Source organism: Dermacentor variabilis, chromosome 1 (assembly GCF_050947875.1).
Source record: "Dermacentor variabilis isolate Ectoservices chromosome 1, ASM5094787v1, whole genome shotgun sequence".
NCBI classification, from domain to species: Eukaryota; Metazoa; Arthropoda; class Arachnida; order Ixodida; family Ixodidae; genus Dermacentor; species Dermacentor variabilis.
In genome coordinates this window covers 27,489,716-27,506,641 of record NC_134568.1, presented here as the reverse complement: position 1 = coordinate 27,506,641, position 16,926 = coordinate 27,489,716, and the positions used below count along the sequence as shown (strand labels likewise).

General features: G+C 50.7%; 1 protein-coding gene across 5 annotated transcripts in view; it reads left to right on the top strand.

Annotated features, from left to right (window-relative positions):
• The window catches only part of exd (PBX homeobox extradenticle), a 419,516-nt gene that overhangs the window by 245,811 nt on the left and 156,779 nt on the right, over window positions 1-16,926 (top strand). For all 5 annotated transcript variants that reach the window (XR_012826753.1, XR_012826754.1, XM_075685881.1 and 2 more), the window contains exon 3: window positions 15,205-15,452. Coding sequence is in view for 3 of the 5 variants with exons in the window: in XM_075685881.1 (XP_075541996.1) it covers window positions 15,205-15,452 (248 nt within the window). In the remaining 2 variants the exon portion in view is untranslated. The remainder of the gene's footprint in view (window positions 1-15,204; window positions 15,453-16,926) is intronic.

Sequence of the window (16,926 nt, the reverse complement as noted above, 5' to 3'; positions counted from 1 at the left end):
ACTGCGCTTTTTTGAAAGCAATATTTTTTCACGCGATTTCATGAACTTATCGCGATTATCTTTTTTAGAGCGCATTTTAGTTGCCGCTGTTTCTAAGGAATACTCGTTGCCGTGTGGCTCCGCGTTGCCGCTGCGTAGTCATAAGTGGCATTGAAGCTGCAGTGATCCAAGAGCCACACATTGTGAGGTCTACGACTTGCAGCTATTTTCTGCTTGCATTCGACTGCTCTGTACTTAACACCGAAACTCACTGACTCTCTCCCTCTCTCTCGCGCGCTGGCTCACTTGTTCGAACAAACACATACGCGCACTCCCTCTCCTGGGCCACAGGTCGCTCCTCTTCTTTTCGATGGTCCCATCCATCAGGTTCGTTCTTCTATGTGCGCTTCCCGTTGTTTGTTTGGGTCTGCGGAATCATTGTTGGGAGGAAATCGGGAAGGGGTAGTCTCGGTGTGTGATGGTGTCCGACCGTTGGTCGAAGTTCGCTGATGCGCGCATGCGCTCATATAAAGGAACTCCCGTCGATTCCCCCTCTGTTACCATCGAACCGGTAGCGCGAGTACTTTGGGAGTTCGCTTAAACTTCTCTCCTGACGAGGAATCGATGCAAACAAAGAGTGCCGAGAACCCTGAGCGGTGGACAACTTTAAGTGGTGGAAAGTTTTCCACGAGGGTGCCGCCGCTGTCTTCGCTATAATACTGCGTGCCGCCGCTGTTCGAGTCGATCGCGAGAGCTGGCGTGTTATTTTTCGTGCCCTGACGAGTAGAGCTCCGGGAAAGCAACCGAGCGAAAGTTCCGAAGTTGTGCAACGTCGAGTGTGAAAACCGCACACCAGACCTTTTCGGGAGTCCGATATGTGAACATCTCAACGTAGCGCGGTTAGACTAGTCGTTCACGGCGGACGATGGCGGGACCAAAAGTTGTAAAAAGTATAATTGAAATAACTTTTTTTTCTCCTGTGCTTTCCTCATTTTGAAATCGTTCGAATCGGCAGAAACTTTTAATGATGCTCTACTGCGGATATAAGTACCTTGTGGGAGTCCTGTCCCGGGTCCTAGCACTGGCATCGCAACCTGTGTATAAACCGATAGCGATGCGTGTCTGAAAAGATCTTTGATCAACAACCTTCGTTGGTGTTTTTCATTGGGCAGCGCTGTATTGATGGAGAGGGGGGGGAGGAGGGAGGGAGGCGGGAGTAAAGTGAACTTGAGTTGATCGAATGATTACAATATGCCTGCACCGATGGCAAGCGCGTGTACTTACGATTTGCTTCAGCAAACTATTTCTTGAGCGCTCTCGGAAGTTTTACGCAATTAAGCTAAATGCTGCTACAGGACTCCCTCCGTGGTGCGAGGAAGAAAAAGTTCTGGAAAGTGGCTTGTCGGAGCCGCCTCGCCGTGCGGAAGGCGTCGTCTCCGCGATATTGCGGCCGTGTGCGGGAGGCCTTCGAGTAAATATATATAGGAGCAACGCGCTTGGAGCGGCTAGTGTAAGAATGCATACTAATCCACCGTCAGCGGGTTCGTGCATGTCGGGGGTATCGGTGGCGCGCGGAAGCTGCGTCGTCGTCCAAGTGCCGAGGCGGGACGCGGCATTGCGCCACGCGAGGCACTCGTGCGTGCGGAGATTTATCGCGTCGTTAATGCTGATGACCTCTGCGCGTGCATGCGCTACTGGAGAGCGCTTATGAATTTAGTGGCCTCTCGGCGTCTGGCCCCTGCTGCAGTGCGAGTAAGAAAATGACGTTTTTCTTTATTGCTGTTTTTCTTTAACGACAGCCTGACCTTATAGGTATCAGTGCGCTCGTTCTTTCTTTTTTTATTATTATTATTTGTTCTTGTTTCTCTGCGTTTTCGTCGCTTCAGTTAGGCTTGCCGACGTTCTAGGTTCAGTACGTGTGCATAGCACTGCTTCACCTGCACGCACTTGTCGAATGACACCGCCACGTTTCGCCTGGAAATAGCCCCGGCTGTTTTTTTATGTGCTCGCTGCAAATCGATGTACGCGCGCCGCACAAGCACAGTGCACCGCTGCCTGGTTCGAGGTTACGTGCGCGTGTGCATTTCGGCACTGTCGCGCCCTGTCTGCAGTCGTTATGCACCGTCGAGTTTTTTCTTCTTTCTTAATTTAGTCTGTGGCACGTATTGGCCCCGTACCCGGGCTGGGCTTTGCGGTGCGGTAGGGCTTTCGTCTAATATGGTCGTTACTATATTCGTTTGTGCGAAACAAAGGGAGTTTTGTCAAACTGAAATAGAAATATTTTTGTGAATACAAAAATGACCGGCGTGCGTGTTTCATACCTGCCAACTCTTCCGAATTTTCCATATTATGTGCGAATTTCGAGCAGTCTTACGATTTTACGAATCCTGCTTGAAATTTCACGGAACACATTTTATTTGCGAGAAAAAAGAAAACGTAGTAAAGCTGCACCGTGGTGGCTTGCGCCGCCACGAGAGGGCAATACGTATGCGCGGTATCATCAGCAGCCGCAAGGTTGTAGTGACTTCTGTCGTCTACTAGGGGGGTCACGAATCCATATCCAAAGCTCGATAGCGCCTCCTCATACCTCTTGCCATGCTGCTGCCTTTGTTCGCGCGGGCGCGCGGGTTTGGACTTCAGTCAGCTTCAGCCGCTGCAGTATTGGCCTCGCCTTTTGTGTGACTAGCTGCCGCGTCGGACGCACTGCGACTCCGGCCTGTAGCGGCTTCGCAGTGCAATGGCGGGCTGGAAGCCCGGACAGTACTTTCAGGTGTTCTTGAAATCGTACACGGCAGAATTTCCGTGCTTCGTGCCGTCGACGAAAGGGGAGAAGTTTGGATTCTGCACCACGTGTGCCTGTGATGTGAACATCTCGCATGGCGGCAAGTCTGACATCAAGCTCCACATGGCTTCGAAAAAGCATCCAGGGGTATGTGCGAGCCGCGGACAGCCAGCTAAGCCTAGCAATTCGTGTACGCAGCGACAACGACCTCGGTGTGATTCGTGCAGAATGCCTCTTCACGGCGTTTTTAGTTGACCATAACATCCCGCTGAGTGTCGGCGATCATGCCGGACCGCTTTTCCGGAAGATGTTCCCCAAGTGCGAAGAAGCAAAACGCTACTACGCCTGTGGACGAACAAAGACGACGTCAATTGTTCGGGAAATGGCGGCCAACGCGGACACTCCTTTGCTGGATGCCCTAAAACAGCAAGTATTTTCGATCGCTTCGGACGGCAGTAACAATAGGGATACGCAGCTTTACCCTATTGTTGCGGCATATTTCGTTTAAGAAACGAGTAGCGTCGAAAGCCGCCTTCTCTGCCTCGGGACAATCCAAAAGGAAACGACGGGTCACAAGATTGCAAATCTGGTTTTGGGCGAGATGAAGTCTCGGAATTTTCCTGTTGGAAACCTGTTGGCTATGTGTTCGGACAATGCCAATGTCATGATCGGCAAGAAAAACAGTGTTTCTACTGTATTGAGAGAGGCTCAACTAGTTCGATAGAGGTTGGTTGCCCGTGCCTTTTCATCAACTTGGCCGCCCGAAAAGGAGCTTCATGTAAAGGTTGATTAGGCTTTGGTTTGCATTTTTTTTTTACCTAGAGAAAAGCTCGAAACGCAAAAATCGACCTGAAGAGTTCCAAAAAGACGCATGACACCGAGGTCAGAAACATGTTGAAGCATTCGCCGAACACGTTGGTTGTAGTTGGGAAAGTGTTTGAAGAGTTTGCTCGACCAGTGGAAACCACTATTCAACATTTTTATCTGAAACAAAGCAGTGCAACGAGCAGAGCTTATTTTCGGAGTCATACCAAATTCCGAAGACTTCTTTACAAACCCCCAAGAACCCTGCATTGACCCCAAAGTCTGCTACACATCTTCACAAGACTGCTGCAGACCTCGGGAAAAAATGCACCCACGGCGATGAAATCTCCCTAAAGAGGAAATGAGCTCATTCTGGACCTCAAGCAAAAAAAAAAAAAAAATAAACAAGCTTCATACCAGGGATTCTGGGCAAGCCAGCCACGTGACCCGTGAGGAGCGCCTCCTTTATCTTTTGTCATAGGAGCTAAACCGGACATGCAGTCTTTTTCTCCAAAATGTTATACCGCTTTTTGAGAAGGCAAACTGCCTTCTTCAGGCACAAGCTCTTCAGATTCGTGTACTGAGGGGCTTCTTGAACCGCCTTTTCGGGGATCTCGTGACTAGATTTGTGTGCGCCCTGGTGTTGTCAAGGCATGTCATTCATTGCTGGAAGTTGACTATGGGAGCTGCAGAGAACCAGAAAGGTGATGAGGACATAGTCATTGGCAGCAGAACCTACTCTCTGGTTGAAACACTGAGCTGCATTGAGAGAGAGCAGTTCTTCTCTGCTGTATGTATGTACTTAACGGCAGCATGCGATTACATTCGCCACAAATTCCCGCTAGAAGACGTCAATCTCAAGATGGCTAACGTTGCTAAAGTACAAGCTCTGGAAACTGCTTCATTCAACAGCGTAGATCATTTTATTATATAATAGAAGCAGCAATCGACGCACTCGAAGTAGAGTTTGCCAACTTGCAAGCATATCAGGTTCCAGCCGACATTGAATGAGCCAAGGTGCGATGTGCGGTGGCCGCAATTGGGAAGCGTTCAAAGTGTCGACGGATCGCTCAGGTTCCACAGAATTTAACTGGTTCTGTTGGGTATTCTCTCCATTGCTCACAGCAGTGCTGACTGTGAGAATATTCAGCACTGTGAACAAAACTCGAACGGAGTTTCGCTCATCTGTGTGTGAGAAAACACTCGCTTATGGTCAAGGAGCACCAGAGTGGTACTTGCTTTGAGCAAACCTACACAGAGAAGTTTCTGAAGCAGGCAAAGTCGTAAACAGCAAAATTATGGCAAAAGTAAATTGTGCCCCAGTGGAGCAGTGGAGTTTTCATGCTGCCGCGCACGTCCTCCCTCCCCCCCCCCCCTCCACCCCGCGCCGTGATAGTTTCACGAGATTCCAAATCTTCAGGTTGGCAAGTACGGTGTTTGTGTGTCCAGTAGTCAAATGCCCAGAAACTCGTTTATGTGCATGTGTGCATGTAATATTGACCAGCCTGGATGGTTCACTCGCATTCTAAGGGGGAGTGATTAATATGGCGTACGACCCTGCGTAAAACGCTCGTTCTGGCTGCTTGTCCGCAATATTTCTTGCTTTTTTTTTTCGATGCCTCGAGAGTTGCACTTGCAGCACGTGCCTACGCGTGCGCCCCACGCCAATTTCGCCCAGGGGGGGCGAGCTTCGTTCCGTTGTGGCTGGAGCGGTACTTATGTGCTGCGAGGCAAGGGTGCCCAGGCTTTAGGAAAAGAGGGAGAGAAAGAAACAGCACTAACACTCCTTTCGCCGCGATGCTGGTATACGAGAGGCGTCATCGCGGCGTCTTTCCTCGAAATCTATCCGACGCTGAATTGGGGACGGAAGGAAGTGCGGAAAGAAGAGCGGGGCGCGCTCTGAAGAGGCGCGTGGTTGTGTGTGCGCGGGCGATGCCTTTGTTGCCGCGCTGACTCGCCGAGGCGCCGCTGCGGTAATCACTCGCGGCTCCCGCCTCGGGTTCGGCTCGCAGTTGGCGCCCCCCCCCCCCCCACCGCTGCTTCCTCTTTGCGGCGCGTCTTTGGGCGCATTTGAATATATTAACGCTGCCACCGCACAAATCCGGGCGGGTCGCAACGCGGTCGCTCTCTCTCGCCCTCCCTGAAGGATGATGACTGCACGTCCGGCGGAGAGCGCCGCGTTCTGTGGCGACGCGTCGCTGGCCGCTGCTCGGCACCGGCGTGTGCGACTTGTACTGCTCTGACGGCGGCCGACGGGCGTTGTCGACACTCGCCGCTTTGAAGGCGATAAATTGCTTCCCCTCCACCCCGCAGCCTCCCTTTCGTTCTCGCTTCGCCGTGGCCCGCGTTCTACCTCGCTCTTTTGTTCTCGTTTTTCCAGCGATGCGTGAGCTCGTGAACCCGGGTGCTTGTGTAAAGCGTGCATGTTTATGTCCATGTCTGCGTGACTTCTCTTTCTGCCCCGTTTCGGCGCCGTGTCCCTCCGAATCCAGCGCCCCCCTCTTTTCCTCCGCGTTTTTTTTTCCTTTCAACCGCCGCCGCTCCAGGCCTATTTGAATATACGAGCTGGGCGCAGTTGGCGACCAAAGTCTCCGCGCCAAAGTCATGCAGATCAGGCGCGCACCCGCGCGCTCGTCGTCGCGCTTGCATGGTTGGCGCCGCCGAGCGTGGCGGCATCAGAGTGACGTCAGCGGTTTTTCTCCCCCGCATCTCCGTGTGCTGCGGGTCGTTGCCTAACATCTCTGTAAAGCGCGGCCCTTGTGCACGGCCGCCTTCTTTGCGACATCACTTCGTGCGACTCGAGCAAAGCAAGGGCAAAGAACTGGCGCGAGACAGCGAAAGCGGCTCGTGTAGTTGATTGCCGAGAGAGGCGGAACAACGCGTGCAAAACGTAAGCTTCGTGGTTATAAACAGCCGCAGTGGTAGTTCCACCGGCGCGCGCTGAGCCTTTGCTTCTCGTTACTTTTATCATTCATTTCTTTCCCTTTTTGCGTTTTGACGCCTTAGGCGACGCTTTACCTCCTGCCTGGAGCATCGTGTGGACACCGCTGTGGAACAGGCGCATTCACAGGCTGCCTCTTTTCAAAAACTGCTCCACCGCCGCCGCCTCTTGCAGTTTACTTGCGAATCGCCGCAACGCCGGGAGGCTAACGAAAGTTGGAGCGCTGTCGTTTCCCTGGAATGATGAGGGACGCCATCGTGGCGGCGCGCGCTTGTGTGCTGTATCGCTTTTACCGCGTAGAGTTGCGTTTTGGTGTAGGTGTGCGCAAAGTCCGAGTGGATGAAAGCCTGCAGCGTAAACATTCGTCTTTGCATTGCTGTCCCGTGGTTGTTGCTCAACAGGCCCATTAGCCTGCGTCAGATGGCGAGAGCTCTGCGTGCAACCGAGCTCTTTCGAAAGTGGCACCTACTTGGGTCGCCTGGAGACGCGTATTTGAAAAATAGAGCCCCCGTGCCTTTCACAATCTCCTGGCAACTCTCTGCCGTACCCCGTGCAGAGCTTCTTGCGGCTCCACAGCCAAAGCTTTAGCTTTTCTTAGGGCCGCAATGGGAAAGTACCGCACTTTGTGCGAATCGACCGCGTGTAGCGCTGCTCTTATGCGACCCGACTATGTGCTGCACTACTCGTTATTCATTTCGATAACTGCGCAGAAATCAGTGCGGGACTGTTCTCGAGGCATTTGTTCGAATGCGTATAATATTTATCCTCTAAAATGTATAATCACCTCATGGGTTGTCATGCTAAAAGCTGGTTTTCGTGCTCGTGACACATTTGTTGGGAAAAAAAAATGAAATGAAACCGTAGGTCGTAGTGTAGTGTCATTCCCCGACGCATCGCAGCAAAGCTGTAGACCGGTGATTCCAAACACGCTGATTCCTGCGTCCCCCTACTTTTGATCAACTCCGTCCAGCTCAAATCTTTTATTGAAAACGTATTTTTCTTTATTTCATCCTGAGCACATCCGTCAATCGTCGCAATTCTCCTGAACACGTCGGAACGTACATGTAATACACAGCTACATGTAAAACCCTATACACGGCTGCGTGTATGCTGGCTGACCCAAGCTCTTCTGTGGCCGGTGGCTTCATGACTGCATGATAATTGGCGTTGTGAGCGCTGCAGCTTGCATAAACCGAGTAGGCCTTCAATTCTCACTCGTTTCGTGATTTGCAAGAAACTCGCCAGCGTTGACGTGAGAGTAAACGACACGCTTATCAATGTTTCATTCACTTTACCCGAAGTTACCCGAAGACTTCCATCGTTTCCGAGTGAGCTGCATGTGTCGTTTTGTTCGTACCTATGGAACCTTTGTTGGATATCATTTCCCCCGTTTCTTAAAGGGCAAAAGCGGCGGGGACAGGCAGCAGAGAACACCCGATATATATATATATATATATATATATATATATATTTCAAAGGAAATGGAGCCGCACACATTGCTGTAGCCGCTGGGAAGCGTCCTCTTCGCTATAGCCGTTTCGGCCGCTTTTAAAGCGGGGCATCGCACATGCAGCGAGGCTGGCGCTCTCTCTCGTCGAGGCCTTTCTCCGCTAATATTGCTGAGGGTTCCTCCTAGCGAAACGGCCCGACTTTTCCGCAGACACTGGCCTTTTTAACGCGGCGGGTGTCGCCCTGAGGCGTTCCCCTTTTGTGCGTCGCCAGGACGGAGCGGCGACGAATGGTGGTGGCGTCGCCGGCTCGTTTCCCCCCCCCCCCCTCCCTGGGGTAATTAAAAAGTTTCGCCGCTAATCGCTTCTTGGCCGGATTCTTAACGCAAACTTCTCCGCGTCGCTCCTGTATGTTCAGCGTACGCCTCCCCTCTCCCCCCTCCCCTCTTCGGATGCCGCAGCTTGCGCGCTGCCTCCCGTTTGCCTCGCCTTTCTATTATATATATATATTTTAAAAAAAAACTTCAACGTGTGTGCACGTGTTTGGAAGTGTCGTACCACGGTGGTTGCACACGGCTTTCCCGGCGGGACGTGCAGTTACTCGTCGTGTCGGAGCTGAACGCGCGAGCGAGCTTTCCTTGGCGGTTCACGATCCCCGAAAGAAAGTGCGGAGGGCTGGCGCTCAGACGTGATGCAACGAAGAGCAGGCGGTATACGCTGGCATTCGTCCCGTTCCTGAGTTTATTGCCCTGCCTTTAAGTGTGAACTTCGTGCGATCGTCTTCGATGCCCTGGTTCGTGTAAACGTATTCTTTAACCGCGAGAAAGCGCGCGATTCTTCACTCCGAAGACAACAAGCCTGGTGCGATTCCCCAAAGTTCCTGCGTCGCCTGGCTCGGTTTAGACTTCCGTGCCCTTTCACGTTTTAGATATTCATTTCCCATGTACAGTGAAGAATGTTTAGGAGCGAAGCAGATGGGCCCTCCAGTTGTTTGCCCACGGCCTACCCGGTCCTGTAACTAAAGCCCCTGGGTACCGTGTGTCGCCCTCATTCGGCGCGATTCCCCGCTTCAAACCTGACTTCTTCCGTCACGTTGTTCGCCCGCAGGTGGCGGCAAAGGCCGAGGTTTCTCTGCTTTGCGAAGCTTTCATTTGTGCCGTTGCGAAATGTCACTGGTGACGGATGCATCTTGCGGCGATTCGGAGTTTCCCGCACACCTTTTTTTTTTTTGCGTCTCCCCCCCCCCCCCCTCTCACCCTTTCGTTTCACGCAAGCGCTTTTACATAAAAACTGTCGCGTTTTCTATAAGTGGTCGTTTACCTCAGGTCTCCCAGCGGGTGCTACGTTCACACATGACGTGCGGAGCGACAGGCCTTTGCGCTGTTGGCACTCTAGCATTGTAGGGTTGGAGAAAGCTCAAAATTATATGCGAAATATTCGGAAAACCTAAAGAAATACAACGGCCAGTTTTTCTTCTTTTTTTCTAAGCCAGAAAATGCGCAGGAAAAAAAAAACGCGATTGGGGGGGGGGGGGGGGGTAGAGTGGTGGCGACGCCGCCTTCAATTTCCCGTGCCAGCTTGCCGTGACGTGATTGATTTTGACGGCGTCTACTAAGGCGTAGCTAATTCTTTTGCTGTAAAAATGGGCTACATTGAGTTCTGAAAGAGCCAAAGTTTCGCTATGGCTAGTTCGGAGAATATTTACTGATCCAACGTGACACCCAAATGCGAAAAAATCCCTGACATCACACTGACGTGAATTCTTGTGTTTTACGTGCCGAAACCACGATTTGATTATGAAGCACGCCGTAGTGGGCGACTCCGGATCGATTTCGCCCACCAGCGAAACATTAACGTGGCCCCAAATGCACGGGACCACGGGCGTTATTGCATTTATCCCCCGTTGAAATGCGGCCGCCGCGGCAGGGTTTCGATCTCGCGACCTCGTGCCTAGCAGCGAAACACCATAGCCGCTAAGCCACCGCGGCGGTATCCCACTGACGTACTGGCGCTGGACTACTGGCGCGAAATTTTGAAAAATTTGACTTTCATTTTCTCTTTTTGTAATCAGCCTGTTATGGGGAAATTGACAATAGTTTTCGAAGAATGCTGCATTGATCTAAACAGATTTATTGTTTCTATTCAGTGACCTCCTCTTAAGAGGAGGTCACTGAATGCCTAAGTGCATGTAAAAGGAGAACTCGTCTTTCTCGTCAACCACTGCACCAAATTTCACGAGGTTTGTTGCATATGAAATAAAAACGTAAAATCTAGTGACTGTTCGTTTCGAATTTATTTTATTTATGTCGTCAATTTTTTTATTAATAAGGGGCAAAAATCGCAAATTTTCAGAGAACGAAGATGTGAAGCTTATAACTCCGTAACTCGGCAATTAAAAATGATATCATAGTTATGTGAATTGCATCTAATAGTACATCTAAAGCGGGCAAAATTGATATGTTACAGATGAATGTCAGAAAATTTAGTAATATGTAAATACAGTCCTTGCAGAACCCTTGTACTCAACGTAACGAATTCACGTAAGGTATGAATTGACATATTGAATTTGTCCGCTTTGAATGATCTAATGAATGCTGCTTACAAAACAGCGATATTTGTTCTTGATGCAGAACTACTAATTTGTAAAATTCCTGCATCTATCTTTTTCAAACTTCAGAATTTTTGAAAATCTTTTTAACAACATTGAGGCACTAAATCGAAATTCCGCTTCCAACAGTCATTAGAATTTAACTTTCTCTCTGAAATGCAACGCATTTCATTAAAAACGGTCCAGGGGTTATCTCAGAAAAACGTTTCTGCGTTCTACATGTATTTGAATAGGCCGCGTTGGATTGGGGCCCGAGCTTAAAGCTTCCTCTTAAGTTTATATCGCCTATTCCTCTTGCATTTTTTTTTTTCACTGGACACAATTTCGCAGTATTCTATATTGTTTCGGTTTTCGTGATTATTATTATTATTATTATTATTATTATTATTATTATTATTATTATTATTATTATTATTATTATTATTATTATTATTAATAATGACCGAGAGTGTGGCCAAGACGGAATTACTTGTGCAGCTGTTGCACTGACGAGACCCAATGCACGTGTATCGGTCGCATGGTCGGACAAAAGCAACTGCGGTGGCCTGGCTTTGTCTCGTATGACGCGGCTCAGTCTCGAAGGGGTCCTAAGGCGCCAATCGGGCTCGTTGAAGAAACAGTCCGCGGATAGCATACGCTGCTGTTAAAGGGACACTAAAGGTTAATATTATGTCAGCGTGGACTGTTGAAATACCATCCCAGAAACCTCGAAACGCTTGTTCTGAAGCGTCCGCGTACCTCTAGCGCAGTTCAAGTCACCCGCCCTCATATCGAGGAGTGTTGACGTCATGGTTTCATAGTGACGTTGCGCCATCGGTGAGTAAAACGGCTCCCGCAGACGTCGCTACGGCTTTTCTGCACAAAACGCAAACGCGCGTCAGAAACATAGCCAAGACAGAGCCGACAGCAGCGCGAAAGCGGAACTATGGTGGCTAGCGGAAGGGAAAGCGCGCGACGATAAGCTGGTTCTTTATTTTATGACGCCAACTTCGGCGCTCGTTGCAATGGACGACCCTGACAACGACACATTGGCTCGCGATTCTAGGCTCGAGTTCAGCGATTTAAGCACTGATGAATGTGACCTGCTGTTGAGGGCTCGCCCTGCCGGCGTCGTTGTGTACTACTACGACGGCGGCCTGCTTTGAAACGCACTCCACGCGACTTCAGTAAGTCGGCGTTGAACTCGTAATCCTCTGGACGAATGTGCAGCGAGCACACTACGTGATTTTTCGGCTCTTTGCCAGCGCGCTGTGGCAGAGGTACGGCACTTAACCACTTCGAACGGAGAGGTTCACTCGTTGGCACACCGTGATTAGTAACGTTGGATTCACCGCCGCAACTGCCCTTGGCCAAGTTCCGCGGACCGTTCGCGCATCCCACGACATCACATGGACGTGGCATTCTCGCTGCTTGTTCCAAATGCAAGTTTCGCGAGCGAGCAGGACCACCGCAGCACGACGCGATAAAGAAACACCTGAAACTCCAAAGCGCGCGCGGCGCGAAGTCGAGCGCGCAGAGTCGAGCGAAAACGAAACCTTTCGATCACCCATACTACTCTAAGGTAACGTCAAAATGTTATTTTTTCTTAGAATCGAATAGAAGTAGACAAGTAGCATTTTCTTCCGTCTTATAATCTAATGAAATGGTCTTTTTAATACGAGTATAGTTCAGTACTAGTGACATAAATTATGATGAGGAGTGCCATCGTCATCGGGCTAGTACCGGAATGTTGCTGGGGGGTCTCAAATCGTGGCATGCATTTACCTCAATTTCTCGGTTACTAAAGCTCTGTTCGCGAATATATTGACGCCTTAGACGTTCTAGAGCATTGCTTTATCACTTTAACTTGACTTTATGGTAACCTTTACTGTTCCTTTAACATCGCAACCAAATTTTGCAGTTGCGCGCTGTGCGGAGAGCACGCAAGCAGAGCGCGAAGTCGCCCCTTTCTTTTTTTTTTTTTTTTCTTCACACGCTCTTTTCAACAGAAGTCTGCTCCTCGCCTTTTTCTGGACGCTTTATTTCGTAATACAGGAGATCCCCATACACTGATGTTATTGGCCAATAGTCGACATCAATAGTGCGCTTCTTCCTACTGTTACAGTGTGTACTCCTTGACGCACTGATGCCTGTCTTTGCGAGGAGACGCTGGAACACATTCCGTGCGACTGTCCTGAATATAATGTTCAAAGACAGTCCCTGGCGTCCGTTCTAGCGCACCTTGACAATAGACCATTGTCAGTTGCAACTATTTTCGCATATCGCCGACAGAAGACATCGCAGCTGAAGGCGACGAAGGGACTTCTTCGGTTTATGAAGGAGACGGACTTGGGGCAAGCGGCTGTGACAGTGATGTCACTTACCGCGCAAGAGTGACAGACTGTAACTAACGATGTGCGTGCCGTGTTATGTGCTCCCTCTATCTCTTCTCCCAATCTTTCATCCCCCCATCCCGCTCCCATGTGTAGGGTAGCAAACCGGTTAAGCTAAACTGGTTAACCTCCCTGCCTTTCCTTCTCCAATTTTTCCTTCCTTCCTTGACGCACTTTAATAAACAGGCCGAAGTAAGCGAAAATTTGCTTTCGAATTTCGATAAGACTTAGGTACTTCCGAAAGACGCCGACTATCGTCTGCTCACGCTCGGCCGTGGCCGCCTGCTTATGAATTCGACTTTGGCCACGCTGCTTATCGGTGTCGTAGCCGTCGGGTCTCGCTAATTTCGACTAGTTTTGAACACTCAACTAGCCTCGAACTAGGCTAAACTTAAGGGGTCAGATCACACGCACGCTTGTCAGCGCGCTCTCACTCCTCGCCGCTCCTTATACGCCTTGGCAGACTTGTTGTTAACGCTTCAAAATGCGCTAGTTGAATGCGGCTACTACCAGTCGGTCAAGCTGGCGCAGGACAAAGCCGGTCCGCGCACCACGTAGCTCGGCCAGACCGTACCCTATGAGCGCGAGCGCGCACTCTAGCCCTGTCGTGCACAAAGCAAACGCTGCGCAGACGCACTACAGTTGCGTGTAGCTGCGGTCTGCTACGTAGCGTAGATGCCGCGGCCGCCGCAGGGTGCCGCTACGAATCCGCTGGCTGAGCGCACTGCGGCTCGCTGAGGACAACCGCGTTTGGCGCGTCTCTACCTGAACGTCCAAAATCAAAGTTGAACTGCGCGCCGCAGTGAAGTTCAGTAGGCGGAGCGTTGTGGACTTTTCCGGCTCCGCCGCAGCCTTCGCAGTGCAAGCCAGTGAAGGAGCGGAAGCACCGCGATGGGGATGTTTTATTGCCAATAACTCCGATTCCGCTTAAGGCATCGCAGTACTTCTTGCGGCAATGCATTTCTGAAATAGCCTAATTTAACTTGAAATGCATTTCTCGACTTCGATAAAAAGTGGTTCGGGGCCCTTTTAACCCGAATGCCGATCATTTTCACCAAAAGGGTGTTTGTTTCCATGCGTGCATGTGTGCGCACTCTTCAATTGATGCATTGCTATGGTGGTTGGTTCACCGGACGACCGCTGATACAGCAATTTTTCCTAAATGATCTGTATTTAATGGGTGCTTTCTATGCATATCTTAGAGGCAATTATACTCTTGTATAAGTGCATTGGGTTATGACAAAGCTAGCATGATGTTTGCAAGTTACGTGGGAGCAACGTGTGTGCGGGATCTGAGAAGCTACAGGCGGCTTTTAATTGCAGTGAAGCTTAGTCACCTGTTTCAGGTCGTTGGGGGATGAGGCCTTGTGCAGTTTTGTGAGCGTTCTTTGTAGTCATTTTGGATCACCGCAAAAGAACCGCTGCCTTCTGGAAAAAAAAAAAAAGTGACAAGCATTCCACTCTGTCAAGATAGAATAGCAGCGAAAGCTGCCAGACGAAAAGCAAAGTGCTTGCGCTGCCATTTCATCTTTACGGAGTGGAATGGTTTCATTTTTTGGGTTGCGAGTCTGGCGTCGTTGCTCGTTCGGAGGTGCCTGGGCACGCGATTGTCATTTTCGTTCAGCATCGCGGGAATGTTCTTCGTCGGTGGTCGTTTCGTGCCGGCGCCGTTTACATTCTCTTTGCTGTTCCCTCCGGCGCTCCTCGTATGCGTGTTGTTCTTCGGGCGTACTAACTATGCGTGTCCGCCCCATCGATCACGCGGCGGTTTTTAGCAACGCTACCCCTACTACTTAGATACTGCGATAACCTTGACGTCACGCTATTGTTCACGGCGAGCGTTCTAACCTGTTCCGCATTTTGACATCTGCGCCGCCGCACTGCACCCGTATGGGTTTATTAGAAATAGCTAAGTCCGCTTCTGTTGCCGGACGGCAAAAAAAAAAAAAAGAAACTACGGAAGGTTAGTCATATACAGCTTTCGCTGTAAAAAAGCTTCACTGCTGTTAGAGCTGGGTCGGCCTCCAACGAGTCCCACGGATGCGCACTTTGCGTACTTTGTCTTTGGTGTCGCTTGCATCCAAAGCGATGCCTTTGGCCTCTAAACACTGACCGTGCGGCATCCACTTCGTGCCCGCCCCACGTGACTCAATTACGGTACCCAACTTGTGTCGCGCAAGCTACAGGTGATCGCTGCTTTATGCTGCGTCGCCAACTGCGCGGTGCTGCAGGCGCAACTCTTGACGTTTCTTCCTTCCTTGTGTGCGCAGTGCTGAGCTTACGGAACACGCAAGAGGAAGAGCCCCCCGACCCGCAGCTGATGCGGCTGGACAACATGCTGATCGCCGAGGGCGTGGCGGGACCCGAGAAGGGCGGCGGCGCCGGCGCGGCCGCCAATGCCTCAGCCGCCGCCTCGGCCGGCGGACAGCCCGAAAACGCCATCGAGCACTCCGACTACCGGGCCAAACTGGCGCAAATCCGCCAGATCTACCACCAGGAGCTCGAGAAGTACGAGCAGGTGAGTAGCGCTTTTTCTCGAATGTTGTACGCACGTACGTCTCGCCGCGTGCGGTCTGAGCGTGTAGTTAGTGCGTCGTTGGTTGCCGCAGCTTGTATTTACAAGCTTTTCGCTGCTCTGCAACTTGTCGCAGGAGTGCTTTCTAGCTGGCTCACTAATTCCAGGCTTTCATTTTACGTCTCTGATTGCTACGTCACAAGTGTCACTAAATTTTTGTGGATTTTGGAAGTCTTCCCACAAACAGGGTCCTTGGGCAGTGATGAAAAACTTCGGAACACGCATCCAGTAGGCGTCATCCAGTATTATCGTCTGACACGATGCTGTCGTTGATTGATGCTTCAAGAAAGGGGCAGCATCATCTTCTCTTCTTTCCGTTACATCGGCGAATTGCTTTAGATGGATGGTCTGCTGGCCGAGCTGCTATTCCATTCTTGAGGCGAGCAGCGCAAGAGCAAGACTTGATATACAAAAGTAAGGAAGCTAGTGCCGCGTTTTCGCGCTGCTCTCCTCGAGGTTACATAGGGCAAAATGGTAAAATTAGTAAAAAATCGAAGTTCGCCCCAATTGGCCGAAATCAAACCCCTAACTTTACACTACAGCATCCTCTCATATCATGCGGCTTGGAGTTTGAACATGTTCACAAAAGTCACCACAGCTGATTTACGAAGACAAGACGCAGGTAACCCCAATCAAAGCTGAGTACTGTTCAACACTACCGGTCCAAAGAAAGATGCCCTTCAACAGCCGCATTTGTCAGGGGAATTGTGTGGAGTACGATGGGGACCGTTCATATTGTGATGGCATCGCAAAAAATGCGACGCTGACAGAAACCGGGATTAGCAACAATAATTGGCAGCGTTCTAGTGTGCCGAAGTAGGGCTCCGAATTAATTTTGACTGCTTTAGGAAACCAAGTGTACGTTCTTCCGAAACTGCGCAGGGCCTTTGGAGCGAATTTTTTGCCTACTGTATAAACAGCCGAGTTCTGAACTCGAGTACTGGCCTCGCTCGAGCTCGGACCTCGCATTTTCGTTCGTAAGTATTCGTGCGTAGTTTCTAGTACAGCTTTCCCCCAGCGAGTCCGGCGGCGTCGTTCCGTGAGCATCAGCTGTACTGTCAGGGCATTTTCCGGTGCCTTACAATTCGGCCGGCGTTGCAACCGTAGTCTCGTGAATCTCGAAACAAATGACCTGGTACGTGTGAGGCGGCGATGCGGAAGGTACCTCGTCAGTGCATGCAGGCTCGTCTTTCAACTTCGTCTGTCTTGCGCGAACGATACTTCGCCTCTTTCTCAGTCATGTGTTCACGCGCGCGCACAGCAGTCGTGTGCTTCGGCTGGCGATGCGTGCATTGGGAGGCGATCACGCCACATTGCGCTCGAGCAGCGCGACCGGCCGACTAGCGGCGAAGGCCGTGTCGGCCGTTGGCGTAGCACGGCGGGGGCGCCGCGCGCCAGGCAAAAATGTCATCGGGCG